The sequence below is a fragment of the Pinus tabuliformis genome, chromosome 3_2, assembly GCF_031772625.1.
Source record: "Pinus tabuliformis cultivar Carrire ecotype Pingquan chromosome 3_2, CPIR1, whole genome shotgun sequence".
Classification (NCBI taxonomy): Eukaryota; Viridiplantae; Streptophyta; class Pinopsida; order Pinales; family Pinaceae; genus Pinus; species Pinus tabuliformis.
Genome location: NC_142302.1, coordinates 999,751,330 through 999,770,554, shown reverse-complemented (window position 1 = coordinate 999,770,554; position 19,225 = coordinate 999,751,330). Strand labels below are relative to the sequence as shown.

The 19,225-nt window shown below is 36.1% G+C and overlaps 1 protein-coding gene across 1 annotated transcript; it reads right to left on the bottom strand.

Moving 5' to 3' along the window:
• Positions 1 to 13,218: 13,218 nt before the first annotated feature.
• Positions 13,219 to 14,430, bottom strand: LOC149183980 (RING-H2 finger protein ATL13-like). Its single transcript, XM_089415172.1, has one exon. It carries the CDS (start codon positions 14,428 to 14,430, stop codon positions 13,219 to 13,221), a length of 1,212 nt encoding a protein of 403 aa, XP_089271298.1.
• Between the last annotated feature and the right edge of the window lie 4,795 nt (positions 14,431 to 19,225).

Below are 19,225 nucleotides of genomic sequence, written 5' to 3'. Positions count from 1 at the left end.
GAAGTTGAGCTAGATGGCAAAAGAAGTAAATGTATTGTTGCTCTGCTAGAGTATGATTTGGAAATCAAGCCTACAAAATTGGTAAAAGGACAAGGATTGGCAAAGTTGATGAATCAATCAAATTTTAACTTTCTAGATATCAATTTTGTAGCAAAAAATTCAGATACAATTGAAGGCGAGGAGTTGATCTGTGTTGAAGAAAGGTTTACAATGTCAGACTGGTATAAATATGTTATTTTTGTACTGCAAAATCATAGACCTCCTCCTGAACTAACAAAGTCAAAATCCAGATCTTTCAAGCTAAATTTAGTGAGATATTGTATTTTGAATAGATGTTTGTATTGGAATCATTCAAGTGGAATACTTCTTAACTGTCTATTGGAAGATGAGGTTGAAAAGGTGACTGAAGAGTTTCATAAAGGTGATTGTGGAGGACATCATTACTGGAGAGAAATAGTGAATAATATTCTTAGAGAAAGGTTTTATTGTCCTTCAATGTTCAGAGATGTATACAAAAAGGTTCTTGCTTGTCATGAATGTCAAATATCTAAAGGAAAAAGGAAGTTGTTCTCATTTCCTTTGAAACCTATTTTTGTGAAAGTCCCTTTCCAGCAGTGGGGGTTAGATTTGATTGGAGAAATACATCCGATATCTTTAGGCCAACATCAGTGGATCCAAACCGCCACTGATTACTTCACAAAGAGGATTGAAACAATTCCCACAAGGCAAGCTACATATGCAGTCATTATTCAATTTCTGGAAAATAACATCATGTCAAGATTTGGCTGACCCTTGAACATCATCACTAACAATGCTCAGGCTTTCAAATAAAAAAGGATGGTAATTTTTTGTAAGCAGTATAATATCACTCTTGGTCATTCTACATCTTATTACCCCCAAGGTAATGGCGTAGTTGAATCATCAAACAAAATCCTAGTTAGAATCATCAAAAAAGATTTGCAGGAAAATAAAATGTCATGGAATTTAAAGCTTAAATTTTCTCTATGGGCTGACAGAATTTGTAATAAAACATCTATAAGAGTTTCTCCTTATGAGTTAGTTTATGGAACTGAAGCTATTTTTCATAGTTCTCTTGGAGTTTTAGTCATGAAACTGTTGCATAGACTAGAAGAAGAACCAAATGCTATCCAAAGGAGGATCAACCAACTAATTTCTCTGCATGAAAAAAGAGAAGAAGCTTACATCAATCTCAGAATAGAATTTAAAAGACTTTTGACAAAAAATACCAAAGAATAAAATTTCAATCCTCAAGATGTAGTTTTGAAGTCGGAGGCTAATATTGAATATAAAGGGAAACACGACAAGTTTGAGAATCTCTGGGAGGGGCCATAACATATTTTAGCCCATCATGGAAATAATACATTTATATTGCAAGAGATGGATGGTCAACTATATGCAGGAGGACCTACCAATGGTAGGCTTCTCAAACATTATATCTCTTGATCTAGTTGGAAGAAACACCATTGTATAAACTCCATTTTTACTTTCTCATTTGCAGGTGTGGATGATATATTTGACAAGTTTGATCTCAAAGTGAAGGCCATAAAAACATGGAGATTATTTCATCAATCTCTAGTTTTTAATAAGGCTACTAGTCTATTCGTTATTTGTTGCACCATTGGGGTGCAACATCCCCATTCGATCCATTGTCATCTATGATAACCCTAAATAATTTTTTTTAGTTTGACTGGTCATTATAGATAGGGTTTTTATATCTAGATTCATGTGACAAATGTTATAGGGTCCATTCAATGTTTAATAGGTTCATCATCACAAGAAAAGGTCACCACTCCATCCTTTTTGAGGCCGTCATTTCATATTAGGTTGTTCTAACACTTTTACAACCTTTCGCAGCAAACACAGTTACACAAACCCAAAATTTTCTATGAAAGTCCCTCACACTTTTGTAGCAAAATGGTCCTCTCTAACACTTGTCTTGCTACGAAAGTTTTTTGTTATATAACAATTTATTTGTAAATGATTCCTAGTGATGTTGAATGTATTGATTCATTATGTCTCTTGATTCTCATGTCGTAGAATCCTTTTTATTCAATTTTACCTCTCCCTTTCCCTCCATACCATTTGTTCATATCAAAAAATTTCACTAGTGTTTTCATAGATCAGGGTTTGTGCTATCAAAATAGGTTTAGTCGTGGTCTAGGTGAAGTCTAGATGTTCTAAACTTGGTGTGCAAGTGAAAAGGAAGAGCTCACAAGAAACTTTCAATGTGTTACTTAGCATGGCCACCAAAAAACACAACAAAGAAGGGGTTGTAGTGCATTATGACCCCACAGACATGAAATTTCTTGAAGAAGACACATCTTTTATACAATCATTTGCCAGCGTGGGGTGTCTTCAATTTTGTCAAAAATTGCAAACTTTTCATGCACAAATCACAAAGGACTTTGCTCTCAATTTCATAGGGGTTGATACAAAGGTGGGCATCCTATGTTTAAATGTCTCTCGAGACACCATTTCTCATGCTACTGAAATTCCAAGGTCAGTGAAAACATGGTTTAAAGTTAAAAAGTTCCAGCTGCAGAAATGTGATGAATTCTTGAAGGAAGAACATCAAGGGATTGATATGACAGTGTCCATCCCCAAAACCTATCTTAAATAACGTTATTCCAAGATTTTGATGGTTATTCAGAAATATTTTACATGTGAGGGAAGGTTCAATATGGTCTACCAATACCACTTCAGGTTCCTTCTTCACTTCACAGGTAAAAAATCCTTAGATATACCTTTCTATCTCCTCAGAAGCTTAGGAGGGATGGCTGACAAAGTTCAAGCTAAGCTAGATGCAAGTACTACCTCTATTTTTCATCATGTTCTTGTAAAATTGTTAATAGTCAAAGAGCTAAATAAATTGAACATGGATTGGCTTACTTTTTTTTTTCTAAGTGGATACGAACTAGATGTTGCTACCCCCTCAAGAAAAACTCCAAATCTAAATCTACAACCCCTAGAACAAGGCAACAACCTAGAGAAAGACAACATTTGGTGACAAAGGAGAAACCTATAATTGAAGCTTCTACAAGTACTACAAGGAGAATGACTAGAAAAAAGAAGAAAGAAAAAAAACTGAGTGAAAAGAAAGGCATATTGACTAACATCCTAGAAGCTATTGACATTGAAGAAAGCTGAGTTGAACAGCCTATAGAAGTGACCCCATCTGAAACAAAGAAGAAAAGTAAGAGAGAAAATAAATTAATTTTACTCAAGAAGAGGATGGTTTCATTTTCATGCCAAGGAAACCTATCACAAGATCAATGCAGCAAGTTGAGAAGATACCTAAAGCACCATTGAGAAAAACAGAGTTATTAAAGAAACCATCAAAGCAAAAGAAAGGCAAGGAGTTTGTTTAAGAAAAAAGTGAAATAGAAGTCCTACAAGAACATTTAAGGGTGGCCATACAAGAAGTGATCAAGACCAAGCTAGAGTTTGATGAATACCAAAATGAAATATTGAAGCAAATAGATTTTTATGATGAAATTGTAGATAAGTCTAAGAAGATGATAAAAAGGACTCTGCCTTTACACAGGATGCTGGAACATATGTATAAAAGAAATAATTGGTTATAGGCAGATAGGAAAAGCCCACAAGGGCAAGTTACAACACTAGAAACTCAAATTGAAATGATCTAGGCTAAACTTAAGAAGAGAAAGTTCAAGATTGTAGTTGAAGTAAGTGCTACTCCTTGATATGGAAAGCTCTTCAATTTTTGTCTTTACTATGCCTATTTCAATTAAGTCAACCATATGTATAGTCAAAATGATATTAGAAGTCATGAGGCATTAAAATCACGAAAACTTGAAAAAATCAAAATTTTGGAACTTCTGTAGCAACTGCCCATAGTGAAGCCGAGTTTTTGCTAAGAAACTGCTATAACATTCCATGGGGGTTAAGGATGGCCTAAATTTCAAAAAAGGTAATTCTAAAGGCCTATGTTTAGCTCATAAACATCAACAAAGAGCTCATAAACAACAGATGGAGGAAAAAGGTAGCATAGGAGTGTTTTAAAAAAAGTTGCTACCAAAGTTTGTTATGAAACTATTGAAAACGTTGTTTTGCTACAAAATCATGAAAAAAAACTGTTTTTCTTCCTTTTTGAAGATTTTTTTGATATCAAAAAATCCAAGCTCTAGGTGGATTTCAGTTGATAAATATGTCCATGTCATCATGATAAATTCCTCTTTTTCAGCCTGCCAAGTCAGCAAATAGCCACAAGTACAAATTAGTTAGTTCATCAAGATAGTCAGCAAAAAGGGAAATTAAATTGATGTCTATCAACAGTTTGAAGATTTAATGACACTCCAACAAATCTAGCATACAGTGGGCTTGAATTATCTAGATCAACGAAAAGTGGTTATGGTTTTAAAGTTAGTAGAGTCCTAGTTGAGTTCCAACTATTGTAAAATAGACAATCCCTATGAGGACTCTGCTAGTTAGAAGAAAAGTAGGAATAGGTCTCTAGAATAGTGGATCAAATTTGGCCTAGGTGGAAAGATATGTAAAGAGATCTTTTCTCTATAAATAAGTAGGTTTTCGAATTTGATAAAGGTGGATGAATAATGTGAATATGTGACCTTTTATAATATTTTGATATTTTAATAGAAAATTTGTAGCTATGTTTGTGTATGTGAGACTCATGTCATGGAATTTATTGGTTTTTATCATTTTGTTTCAAGTTTTACATAGTATCTTGATTACCTAGAAATCTTGTCAAACTATTCCAATTTCCTTCACTTACCATGTAGACTATAGATGTTCATTTGTGTTAGTTTAAAAGCTATAGATGCTTCAAATTCCATTAAAATTTATTGTTATCCATTCTATAATTTGACTCCATGCCCAATGGTAGTAGTCATCATATTTTTCTTTACCTACAAAATCACAAAAAGAGATGAGAGTTAGTCGTCTGACTGTTTCAATTGTTTCAAGAATATTTGATAAACATTTGAGAGAGCCCTCTCATATTGGAAGGACTAACTTCTAGTTCAAGTGGTTTGAAATAGTTACACTAGGTTAAAGTTTGAAACAACCCAATTCTTTCTAGCCTAGTGATAACACGATGTTTGATGAGCAACAAAGTGGAGTGCTATTTGCATGGGTGGTGATGTCACATAATACATCACAAGATATGGGTATGGTTGGAGTACCTCATGCATAGGTTTTTTCAGCTTTGTCCTGGCTAGAAGGTCAATGCCTTCATGGTTGATGATGAATTTGTTGAAATCATTGCTTTGAATGAACATCAATTTTCTTATTTGACAATGCAAGTTACATTCACTCTAAGTATTTATCACTTAAAATGAATTGAATATGGCAGGAGAATCACTAGATGTGAAGTGATATTCTGTATTTGGCACGTAAGGAGGGCATGTCTAAAGAATGTTAATCACTTGGCCAGTAGTTCAAAAAAAGCAAAAGAGATGTTCAATGAACTTGGTCATATCATGAAAATTGTTCTAATGGTGAAGTGGATAATGAAGTCAATGGTTTTTCACCAAATTTGCAACTGAGGTGAAGTTTTTGGACTATTTCCAAAAGAATTGGGTTACTGGTTACAATATTCATAAGTTTGCATACTATTTTTTTTAATTCATATTTTTTTTGTTTCATAAAGACAAGATATATTTACTAATTGATTTTTTACATTTAGGGATGTTGGTTAAAGGCTGTGAAGATTTTCCTCAGGGAAATCAAGAGACAAATAATGTTGTGGAGTCATACCGTGATTATCTCAAGACAACCTTTCTATGTGATAGACGAAACAAATGTTATCGTAGGATGGATTGGCTATTCTATACTGTAATAAAAAATGTTGAGCCATGTTATCAATTCAAGGAAATTCTAAAAAAAAAGGATAAATGAAAAATCATAAGAAAGAGATGGCATCTTGAATCATCAATGGAAAAGACTATAAGAATTCTAGAAAGTGATTACAGGCCTCATGAGAGCATATCTCACACTTACTGGGTGAGGAGTCAAAGTAAACCTAATAACCAATATATTATCATATGGAATTGCACAAATTTTATCACTTGTGATTTCCCATGGCCTATTTGTGGCAACATTTGCAAGCATGTCATAAAAGTAGATTGGTTTCATTCCTCCTTAATGGATTCAGACCCTTTATTGGGTATTAATACCATACCTAATACATTGAATGACCCTCTTGTGATAAGTATAGAGGCACCAAACCTTGATGTAGATACTAGCACAACTATTATGGATGATGACAATGTTGAAGAACTTAATTTGTTAAGAGAGGAGTTGTTTCACTATCTAGACCTATTTTGGAATATCCCTCCTAATACTATGAGAAAGACAAAACAATTGATTGATTTGGCTAAAATATTTGTGGATGATGCTAATGATATTCATATTATGGATTATGAATTCACCCTTGGGTTGGGTGCTTATGAGTCATATTTGAAGAGGAGGAAGAGTTTCCTTAGTCCTAAAAATAAAAATAAAAGAAGCAAAAAAAATTCCAGCTTGGATATTGAATTGAGTGTTCGTGCATCTAAAGATGAACCATTTCAATTTCATTACCTCAACAAGTGTGGTCATCCTCGCTCCAACAATGCATCCTCTACTGTCCCAAGTAAGTTCTATAGAGAGATGAGATGTTATGTGTTTTCTCTTAACTGTGTGCAGTGGTTGTTGTTGATATTGTTAATGTAGTGTTTGTATGTTTGTAAGGGTGCACCATCTGAATAATGTGCCTTCATTTGAAGCACGTAGACAGAAGAACCATCGCTCTATTTTTCACATGAGTCAACGTGCATTTGATGGTATTCCTAATTGATTTAGTCTGCATTCTAATGTTGGTATTATTTCACACGTTATCGTTTCCTCTCATTGAAATTGCATTGTTATCTTATAGATACACCAACTTCCTCAATGGATCGTCCTCCATCCGAACATGATTGGCTCATTAAGAACACCCAAATTGGTGATTTGTCATGTTTGTTTCTATGTGTTTTCTCTTAACTGTGTGCATTGGTTGTTGTTGTTAACGTAGAGTTTGAATGTTTGTAGGGGTGAACCATCCCAATATTGTGTGTTCATTTGAAGCACGTAGACAGAAGCACTATCTCTCTATTTATCACATGAGTTAAGGTGAATTTGATGGAACTCCTAATAGATTTAGTCTGTATTTTGATGTTGATGTTATTTCACATAATATTATTTTCTCTCATCGAAACTGAATTGTTATCTTATAGATACAATAACTTCTTCAATGGCTCGTCCTCCATCCGAACATGATTGGCTCATTGACAACACCCATATTGGTGATTTTCCTAGTTTGTCTCTATATGTTTTCTTTTAACTATGTGCAATGGTTTTTGTTCATGTTGTTAATGTAGTGTTTGAATGTTTGTAGTGGCACCCCATCCCAATATCGTGCCTTCAGTTGAAGCACATAGACAGAAGCATCATTGCTCTATTTATCACATGAGTCAAGGTGAATTTGATGGTACTCCTAATTGATGTAGTTTATAATTTTATGCATGTAAAAATTCACATGATGGTATTTTCTCTGATGGAAATTACATTGTTATCTTATAGATGCAACAACTTCTCCAATGGATCGCCCTCTACCTGACTATGATTGGCTCATTGACAAAATGCAAATTGTTGGTTTGCCAGGTTTGTTGCTATGTGTTTGCTCTTAACTATTTGCACTAGTTGTTGTTGTTGTTGTTAATGTAGTGTTTGAATGTTTGTAGGGGTGCACCATCCCAATATTGTGCTTTCACTTCAGGCACATAGACAGACCCATCATCACTCTATTTATCACATCAGTCAAGGTGCATTTGATGGGACTCTTAATTGACATAGTTTATAGTTTTATGCCTGTAATAATTCACATGATGTTATTTTCTATTATGGAAACTTTATTGTTATATTATAGATGCAAAAACTTCTTCAATCTATTGCCCTCCATCTAACTATGATTTTCTCATTTATAAAATGTAAATTGGTGATTTGCCAGGTTTGTTGCTATGTGTTTTCTCTTAATTTTCTCTTAAAATGTGCACTCATTGTTGTTGTCTTTGTTAATGTGGTGTTTTAATGTTTGCGTATTGAACTAGGACACAAAATAAATCTACAGAGGTGAGGAAAAGACAAAAATCTAGCCAACTTGTAGGCTTCTCGAATAAGTTATGAGAGAAACTGCAGCTTCTTCTTCATTAATCTCCCACATAGAAACATTCACGTCATGAATTTCATTGCTGTTGATGATGCTAGGTTGTTGAGGATTCTTGGTGGAGTGGCCAACTTTTGTTAGGTGTGATTCGAAGCCAAGGGGAATTGGTTGTTAGGGTTTTCTGGGTTTCCCTAGCTAGGGTTAGGAGAGCTTGAAATTGTTCTAGCTTGTGATAAGTTCCAAGTATGTACATGCACTTCATATTTTTCTATATAAATAAAGTGTTTCAATGGTCTAATAATCAAGTACTTGCATATTTGATTATGAACTTGTCCTCCATTTCTTCAATGGCTAATTTCCAACACCTTTTTATAATGAAAATTTGACATGACAAAATGTTTAAATTATAAATAATTTAGCATATATATGTGCCACAGATGCTTTAAATTGTTGCAATTGGACAACACTTGCCTAGTATGATTCATATACACAATATTGTTTGACAACCATTTGTTTCTTATATAAACTTGGATGCCACATACACAATGAAGAAGACAATCACTCAACATTCTTTTTCTTATGCCAGTATTGATGTTACTATTCTCATGGCTCCTTGTAAGGAATCCTCCTTGAACAAGGCTGAAATTTTGTATATGTATCTCGTGTGTCCATTCAAAGAGCCCTTGACGAAAGAAATTCACAAGGGTGCACTAGGGATTTAAGTGTCAACTCAAGAATCATTTTTTTTTTAGGGTCTTATACCTACTCTTACTGCACGATATTTTTATCCTTTTTTAATGTTGAGTGTTGGGTTCATGGACCTACGTGGTGGATAAAAAATAAACCATATTTTCATTATAATATCAATAAATCCATATTAGCAAGATTCCAAGCGAAAAATGAAATTACATGCATGTCCATTTAACCAACTGAACATGACATAGAAATCATTACAAATTGATTTAGTACAACTAGCAATATAACAGATCTTTTGCATCCATGATGTAAGAAATTTCAATAAGAGTAATACTACTAAAAGGGATGCATGATGTGTGCTCCATCTCATGTATACATAATATCAGTTTCTACTTGGATTTAGTGTAGACATGATGGAGTACTTGTGATTGTACAAACTGGATATGTTTTTGGTCATGACTTTGGTTAGCACTCTTAACACTCCATCTCACCGTTAACATGCACAATGACCTGCCTTAAATACCCATCATTTGAAAGCTCTTGCAACAAATCAAATCTTGTTCACATGTCTGCCTGCACCCAGATTGTCCAACCCTTTTAGTACAACATTAAACTGCTTAAAAAGATCTACAAAAACTCAGGATCTAGTGATACATGTGTCCTTGAACATACATAACAAGATATGATGAGTTCAAATGGCTCTACTAGCATCAAAATCATATTCCTTGATGGATTTTTTAAACAATATATCGTTCTATAGTTCTTTCAATCATTTACGAGAAACTAGTTGTTTCAAGTACAATTAGACCTACAATGATTGAATTTTTTATTGCCATTTCATGAATAATGTTTCTTGCAATGTCTTTCACTTCAAACAAGCTATGCATTTGGATACCCAAAGGAGATCAAATATTAGTAGCTGCAGTTAATTTGATTGCATATGAGCTGCAAGTTTGTGAAAATTATAATATCATTGACAGCATAATTTTTCACCTCCTTCAACCCCTCAAGAATGGAAATATAGTAGCCTTCATTGTTCATTGTTCTCTTATGCACTTCTATATTTCTATGCAGCACATGATTTATTCCCACATTATGGAGCACATATTTTACAGTGGCTTGACCAAGATTTGGATGAAAAGACACTTCGATGCACAACTTCCACTTTTGCACCATTCTCTACGCTTAGAAGACCTGGAAAATAAAATAATAATAAATTCATATTAGACAAGTAGGCATTTATCTAGCTTATACATTCAAACATTCAAACAAAAGAAAGGGGTCGGTGAAGTCATTACAAAATAAACAATGAACAAAAATAGAATAAACACATAATTTATATGGCCATAATGGATCATTACTGCAATTTCGAACTTCGTGGGTGATATTTTTCTACTGCAAACCATCCCTAAAAGATTTATTTCACTTCTACCAAATAACATTGATAGTATCTACTAAAAGAATTCAGAATAAAAAAATTGGTCATCTAATATGGCACTACAAACCCACCTTGGCTTTCCTCTTTCCTAGGCAAGATGCAAAAGTTGTGGCAATGGATTCACAAACTATGCCCATTGTTACTCTTCTATTTACAAAAGAAAACAAGATACTAGGACATGACCTTCTAGATTTGTGTGTGAATGAACCTGGGGAAAAACTATACTCAACAGTTATAAGCCAGTCATTCTACCAATGAGTTGATGCCAAAACTTGGGAAAAGATGAAAAATACCTTAAATGACACACAAAAATAGATAATGTAATGAAGAGAAATGGACGTTAAGGTTGTTGTTGTTTTATGAAGCTAGCAAAAATAAATGTCATTTATTCACAAATGAGCTAAGCCAAAAGTATAAAAGAATTTTCATGCATTGTTGTTTCCTTAGTTACCCCTCATTTTCTACTAAGTGGATATGGTGATAGGATGAGGGTTTAGGCCAAAATTTAAATATACTTGACAAACAACATAGTTTCATCTAGACTAATGTGGCTTCATTAAAACCATGATTAATGGGAAGCTTGAATCCTATAAATAGATAACATGTAACATCACTCCTTTATCCCATTTCCAAGAATCTCCTCACAGTGAGATGATGTGATGATCTATGTTGGTCTATTGGGGATTGGGTGTGATATTGTATTAAGTTGGAAGAACACAATGCTGCAAATTATGTGTTGATGTCAAACATCTATGCTTCATCTGGAAAATTCGATGATGTTGCTAGAGTTACGAAAATGATGAAAGACACGGGAATAAGAAAAAATCCAGGTTTCAACTGAATTGAATCAAAGAATAGGGTGCATGAATGTTTTGCATGATGTGGAGGATGAATATAAAGATGAATATCTAAGGTATCACAGTGAAAAGCTAGAAATAGTTTTTGGTCTTATCAGCATAGTGAGTGGAATTCCTATTAGAATTGTCAAGAATTTTTGTGTCTGTGGTGACTGTCACAATGCCATTAAGTTGATTTCAAGAATTGTAGAACGAGAAATTATTGTTAGGGATGCCAACCGTTTCTATCATTTTAAGGATGGAGTGTGTTAAGTTTTGTTATGAAAATTATTATGGTATTATCATTTCTTTGTCATGCAGAAAGCAGGCAACATAGTTTTCATATGATGTCATTCATTGATTTTCATGGAATGGTTTTGGATAAAAATGAAACAATGCTAGGAATTCTTTGATACCCGCTCACATAGATGGAGAAAATTGTTGTTTGTACTCTGTCATGTGCTACAACTCTTGAAACATAAACTGGCAAGCATTTTGCATTATATGGACTTGGGAAATGGTGTATTGTCTTTTAGAACAAAGGAATTCAAAGATGTTGAAAAGGGAAATCAAAGAAGAATTGTGACTCCTTCAAAAAGAGATTTCAAGTCATTATGAATTTAGCCTTAAAGAGTTGTTGCCTAAAGTCAATAGGAACAACTTGAGAACAACAATAAGAGAACGCCCAAGACGTGTTGTAGCAACAAGAGTGATCTTGTGTATTTTATAGGATCTTTGAGACAAAGAATTACAAAAATTCGCATCTACATTTATAGCTTTGATGTGCTTTGTCTCAAAGTTCTATCAACCTACAATACACTCCTTTTTGGTGATGCTCTAAAACATCTTTAATATAACTACATTTTTGTTTTGGCAAACTCAACAAGTTTCATAAGCAACTCAAATCTTCATACTAAACTAATTGCTTCTATCTTACTTGCTCATACATATGACAATGTTTCATCTTTATTTTTGCCACAACTTGTTTATTACCTTTTCTTTACCCAAACATGAATGACTAATAGTTTATCTAACAAATCGTCTTCTTTGACATCTCATTTTTAATCTATCACTAGACCAACTCTTATATTGAGATACAATATTTGTTTGTTTCCATATATAAATTGAACAAATATTTCTCCTTCTAAACTTAATAGCTTGACTTCTCAACATTCAACTTTTTTACCAAATTCATTGAAGCCAAACAAAAATAACTATACAAAATCATTTTTTACACTAATATGATGAAAAACAACCTGCTTCATTTTAATTCAAACAGTAACATACATTTAAATTCAAAAACTAATATCATTTACTTGCAGATTTGTTATAATGTACAAAACCGCATAAAAATAAATGACCACGATTATGAAAATTGGATTTTCGTTGTTACTCACTATATATGTTTTTGTATAATTTTCATGCAGTCAACAAGAGGATAACTTTCAGATGTTTTAAACAACCAAAGCATACACTTCAATAATCGACAATAGCTATGATATCGCTGACTACTTAGTATCTAAGTCAACGCAATATAACAAAATTGTTAAAGCATTACATACAAACATATTTAATATTTTTCAGCTAACTGGAATAGAAAATTTGATGTATGATACATTGATATATTTAAAAAATAGTGCTTCAAGGCAATATAACAAATTTCTTAAAATCATTAGCTACAAAGATATTTAATATTTTTCAGATAACTGGAATAGAAAATTTGATGTACAGTATATGTAATAAATAGTGCTTTGACAGAGAGTAAGGCTTTCAAGAAGAGAGACAGTTGCAGGAATGGAAACTTTTTTTGGTGATAAAAAGTAAAATGACAAAACATGTTCGTTTTTAATACAAATCACTTTTGTTCTGCCACATACCATGTTGCAGATGCAGATGGAGGAACTGCTCGTTTTTGTCTACCCACTAACCAATTGATAGTCCTCATCCCAAAAGATGCAGTGACCTCGCTGGTGCTTGTTGTATAATCTGTACTGGAATTCTCCCTATCAGGTATTGGTTCACAACTTCACACACATTCAAGTTGGCCTTGGCCTTGGACTCCCTTATAAGACCGGCATCATCCTTCCATCCTGCAAATACTTCTGTCTCAGACATTGAGCGTCTATTGGCCCCGGTTGCCTAGGTTTGACATCACCTAATACACCTAATCTGAAAGAGAAAGCTCTCCTCGAACGACCCAACTTCTCCAGTGATCCTGGTTGTTCCCCTGTATTCATTTTACGCCACCTGTTACTGTTGCTGATCTCAACCTTTCTCTCATTTACCTCAGTCGTCCTGTGACCCTCACTTTCCAGATCTATATCCACAAATGCATCTCCATCTCTCCATGTATGCGACTGATTGACCTTGATTAATGTTCTGCTCTCAGAGACAAAGTCCGGGGAAGGAGTCAGTTGGTTGTGGCTCATTTCTGCATATTGTGGTATGCATTCTGAGAAAGCATGTCTATGCCCTGGTGTCAATAGTAGTCTAATGGCCGTTTGCCTTCTACAAGGGGCAACCGCTATGACTACTTCAAGATTTGAAGGATCTATAGCACACTCATATGAACCCATTGAGTAACATCTTTGAATGTCTCTACTAATACCTAGAACATTTCCTGTTTCACTCTTTCTACTATCTACGGTATTCCTAAATTTGCCAAGTTTTATAGGCATTACCATAACCTTCCCCCTTTCGTTGTTATCCTGCACCTGAAGATTACATGGCTCTTCTGGGCCTTGAGGGGCCTGAGATTGAAACTGGTTAATCCCCACTTGTTGTATATCTCCACAAAACGCCAAATGGTCCTGCAAATGGGATTGTTCCTCAGCTTCTCTGTCTCTATTTTCATCCCCTGACTCAAATCTCAAGCCTGGACCTGCAGTGGGGAGATTTGAGAAATACTGCAGCAGACTTTCTCTACACAATGGGCAAGTGGAATGAGATAACAACCAGGTCTCAATGCATTCTAAATGAAAAGCATGGCTGCACTTGGGAAGCAAACGTATCTTATATTCTGCTTGAAACTCATGCAGACAAATTGCACAATCCGAACCTTCTTTGAGTCCCTTGACAGCCTTGTATAGAAAGACTGGTAATGCATCAATGAATGCCTGGTCAACCCCTGCGTCATGGAGATGAAACAGCTGCTGCAGTTGCCCTTCGATTGCACCTATGCCCCCTGAGCTGTTGGAGTCTCTATTGGGAGCTCTTGCCAAGTATCTGATTAAAACATGAACACATGCAAAGAGAAAAATTATAACTGTCGTCATCGAGATCTTGCTTGGGCTAATTTGGTTGTCGTCATCGAGCTGTTTGGATGGTGGATTCACAGGATGGGAACTGAAGTCAGAAGGATAAGCTTGAGGAGGTGGGAAAAATGAGGAAGTTGCAGTACTGTAGTGGAAAACTGACCACCTTGCTGCTTCTGCTAGTGAAAACGGAATAGGCTATAGTGCGACTTTTCGGAGATTCCGGTCATCCGAAAAGCGCACTATTCTTGAAGATGCGGAGTTCGCTGTGTCGATGCTCGATGGTAGGGAGGGTGTTCGACTGATGGCTCGGTGAATTGGGGATTTCTGTGGTTCTGTGTGCGCGTGGAAGCAGGGGATGTTGAGATGCAGGTTGCTAGGTGCTGCAAGCAGGGGAGGGAGGGTATGGCGGTAGTTCAAAATTGAAATTGAGCGCGATAACATTAATGCAGGTGGCAGGTGAGACAAGGGAAGGCAACGGAGGCGAGCTCAGCGGACTGATCGGCAGTGGACGGAATGGGGTTCCAGCGATCAGGGGTTAAATTTGAGGGTCCCCCTTATTCATCGGAGGATAATTTTGTATGACAGTTTTATTTTTAAATTGCTCCACATGTTTTTTTAACATTTATTTTTATAGCTTTCAACAAATTTTTGTAAATTATTTTGTAATTATATTTATAATTCCTTTTGTAGGTTATATTTAAATTTTTTTCACATAAAATCAGTGAATGTAAATATTGTTGCAACTAAATTAAACAAAAAAATTTAATTTGGACTGATTGAACTAGACCAATTGAACTAATGTTTGTGCTAAGTTTTACCTATTATTAAATTAATTAATAATGTAATTATTTATAATCACTATAATTTATGTAATTTTAAAATTTTTATAACTCATGTTGAACCATTTTCAAAAAAAATCTCAGGGCTTAAATGTATTATTCTAATGTATTTTGTAAAAATAAATAATTAATTTGATTTTTTAACAATTTTGAATTCAATTTTAAATAAGAATTTGAGAAGACTCTAACACTTCAACCAATAATATTATATACTTTTAAAGAAATTCAAAATTCTTTCAAAATAAAGATGAATTCTCTTATCGGCACTCTAACATTTAAAATGCCAGTTATGTTTAGATTCAAATATGAATTTATCATAAGGCATTGGATTTATTGTAATAAACTATTTGAGATTTTCATATACAACCACTAAATAGAGTGATTTTCTTAATCAAATTGATGTATAGATTCATTTTATAGAAATTAAAATTTATAACCAAAACACTCATGTTGGGCATGGAATCCCCCCAAAGCATGTTTTGGGGCTCAAAGCCCAAGTTTTGACCGAATCTTGTTTTAAAGGTCTGCGAATTGCAGGCGCAAGGCGTGAAAGTATGATAGAGTCACATGGTTGTCCACCGTATTTTTGTAATGTAATGTCCACTGGATAGACCTACCCATGGTCTGCGGACCATGGGTTTGTATAAATAGAGCGAGGCTCTAAGTGTAAAAGGGAGAAGGACGTAGCAAAGTCTAAGTGACTGACTCATAGGTCAAAGTTTGTCTTTGGGTTGTAGAGTAGGAGAAGGATCTGTAGCTGAGTGCACAAAGGCCTAGTAGTCTGCAGCTGAGTGTGCGGACCTCTGCACCTGAGTGCGCAGGGCGAGTCGAGTCTGTAAACGAGGAAGGGATTAATAAAGAGAAGTTTTGTCATAATTTTGTGTATTTGTTCTTGGGTTAATGCATGTTTGATATAATTTGCAAATATATTGGGTATTTACTACGCGCACCTTTATGAATGGCTTATGTTGTTAAGTATAACTTAAAGCATGCAAATAGGCTAAGATAATCAACTAACATTGGAATACCAGTAAGGTATTGGGTAATAACACAAAAGTGCGACGTTCAACCCCTGGGTAGGGCTGCACGAAGGTGGTATATCAGACTGTGAGGTACGAGAAAGTGCGTGAAGCAACCTACGTGGAGGGTCAAACCGCAGACCAGTTGAACTCATCAAACATCTCCAGGGTGCAGAAACTTGGTTCTAGCGCCCTCCCACACTACTTTCGATGAGGCCTCAGTCCACACTTTGTGGATTTTTGCCAAAAGGTCCAGTAGTACTTGGATTTGTTTGGCTAACTTATCTCCAAACCTGGCTCAGGCCCCAATAAGCCAACAAATGGTTCCATTGCTGGGACCGAGATCTACATAGAGATGTTTGATATCGTATCACTAGAATTCGACAAAGAAAGGAATTGAAAAGTGGTTGGACATAAATATTCATAAGTTCGTGACACAGGAAAATAGGAATCTGTGATTATCAAAGGAAGAGTGGTTAGATTGCTACTTATATACAAAAATCCATGAAATTTTCTTTGCATCCTTCCCCTCTGAGTTGTACGAGTGGACCGCGAAGCTAGCAGACAGTCAAGGAAGGTGTAAGCTCAACAAACCTATTGTGTGGACTCTAGAGTTGGTGTGCAGACGGGAAGCATCAGAAGATAAGATCGCATGCACTGTGGATCATTGGCTCAATCGAATTATTGGAGGATCTATCATCGAGTTCATTGTAGATACTTCAGTCAGCTATTGCGAGACAGAAGGATGCTTCCTCAAAGTACCGCGAGGTAAGTATGTTAAATCTTTGAACACTTGGATTAAAATGCTACTGTGTGAAAAGCGAGTTATGCGAATAAATTGATGTTTAGGGCTATGTGAAGTTGGAGGATCTATAGAAACAAAGGTAGCACAGAATTAGAAACTAGACCCTTGATTTCACCTCCGCGAGAAAGCAAGGAAGAGCTCATGAAGGTTTCACCAAGAAGTGTGATCAGTTTGATAAAGCAAGGATTTTGCGCATACCACCCCCACCTACACCACCACCAGTTTCACCATCTTCACCCCCGTCTTCGCCCAGACCACCTTCCCCACCACCACAGTTCAATATGGCAAGCGCAATAAAGTTGTTGGTGTTTAAAGGAGTAGGGAATGAAGATCCTAACCAGTTTTGGTTCATGGTAAGGGCTATATGGGAAGCACAAGGGGTTACAGATGACAATATAAAGAAAGCAACACTGGTCAGTGCTCTGCAGGATCACACACTGGCTTGATACATTAAGCATTCGAATAACAATCTGAACGTAGGGATCGCGAATATCCAAGCTGCACTAAACAAGGAATTTATCAGGTCAAAATCAGAGACACAATCAATCATTGGATTTAAGGAAATCACGATGCTTCCAGGAGATACCCCCTGGGAGTTGGTTCAAATATTGAAGTGTATAATTCGTGAAGCTAATATGACCTTGACAAATGGGAAACACCGCACATGGTTTGTAGCATCACTAACACTGCATCTAAGGAATGCACTATCACAACAGAAGCTAACCACTCAGGCCGAGGCCTTGGAGATCACAATGAGACTGCATAAGACCCTGATACAAGATCCTAACCTGGGGGTTCAACAGATCCACCCGCAGTTGAAAAACTTGTGCCTTGAGATGCAGAGTTTGAAACAAGATAGGATAGTTCACGTAGAAGCGCGCGAGGAGGTATGCTGCATAAAGTGCAAAGGCTAGGGACATGACAACGACCATTATCCAATATTTTCAAACTACCTGGCTGGAGGAGGACCAATGCCATTGAGACCAGAGGAAAAAGTAGGACCAAGCACGGTGCCTTCATTATGGTGCGCGATATGTCAGAAAGGAGGAAAGCATGCTACAGATAATTGCCATCTACTATAAAAGTATACGCAGAATTCGTAGCAGTTGTTCTATAATTTTTGCAGGTCAGTCGACCACGATGAGCGCACCTGTAGAAGTTATGAGCTCATGGTGGATTAGACTCCTACCTACAGAGTTCAGACCAAAACATGGGCCCTTGATCAAAATGTAGGGATGGCGCACACTGGATTTCAGGGGCGTGGATGAGGTTGAGGTGGAATGGGACCAAGAAGAGGTTGCGGACAACTGATATGTTACAATTGCGTAGGGTCAGGGCATTATGCCATTGATTGTACAAATCCAATGAGACCATCATGCTTATATTATACCCAATTTGATCATGAGACAGAGGACTATCCCACGTTGATAGCAAGGTTGCATGATAAAGGATCACTCTAACCTTCCTCGACTCAGAATGTGCAAATAATCAGGTCTAAGCCACGTGAGGAAGACCCGAATGTAAATATCGTGCTCCGAAGCGGTATTACGACGAGGGATGACAAGGGAAAGTAGCTCAAAGAAAGTACCTGGGATCGCAAGGCTTCGATGAAGGAACCTAAATTTGATCTGGAGCGCACTAAAGAGACATTCATGGAAGCTAAGAAGAGCTTTGCGGATGCCTCCACTTCAGGAAGTAAGGACAACTAGAACTTGAAATGGACCCATCAATGCTCACTACATTCTTAGAGACATGCATGAAGCTACTACACGATAGAAAAGTTGTGAAGGGACTGCAAGAACTCATCACCAGATGTGATGGGACTGCGCCAGAGGAACCGCGTGTAGTCGAGAAGCTCAGGAAGCATACAACGCGAATAGGAAGAGAGATGAGATTGACCGCATAAATCGGGGAATATGAAATGGATCAAGTAATTTTGGATGTAGGATCGGACATGAACGTCCTAACAAGGTAGACATGGGAGCGCATTGGTAGGCCTGCACTGCAATGGTCTCCTATTCAATTGCGAATGGCGAACTAGCAAAAGATCCTACCTATGGGAAGATTGTAGGGAATAATAGTAGATATCGAAGGTGCGAGTGGGCTTGCAAATTTCAAAGTGATAGAGATTGTTTATGACAGGATTCCTT

Coding starts and splice junctions, on each gene's coding strand:
- LOC149183980 (XM_089415172.1), bottom strand. CDS start 14,430: ATGACGACAGTTATAATTTTTCTCTTTGCATGTGTTCATGTTTTAATC.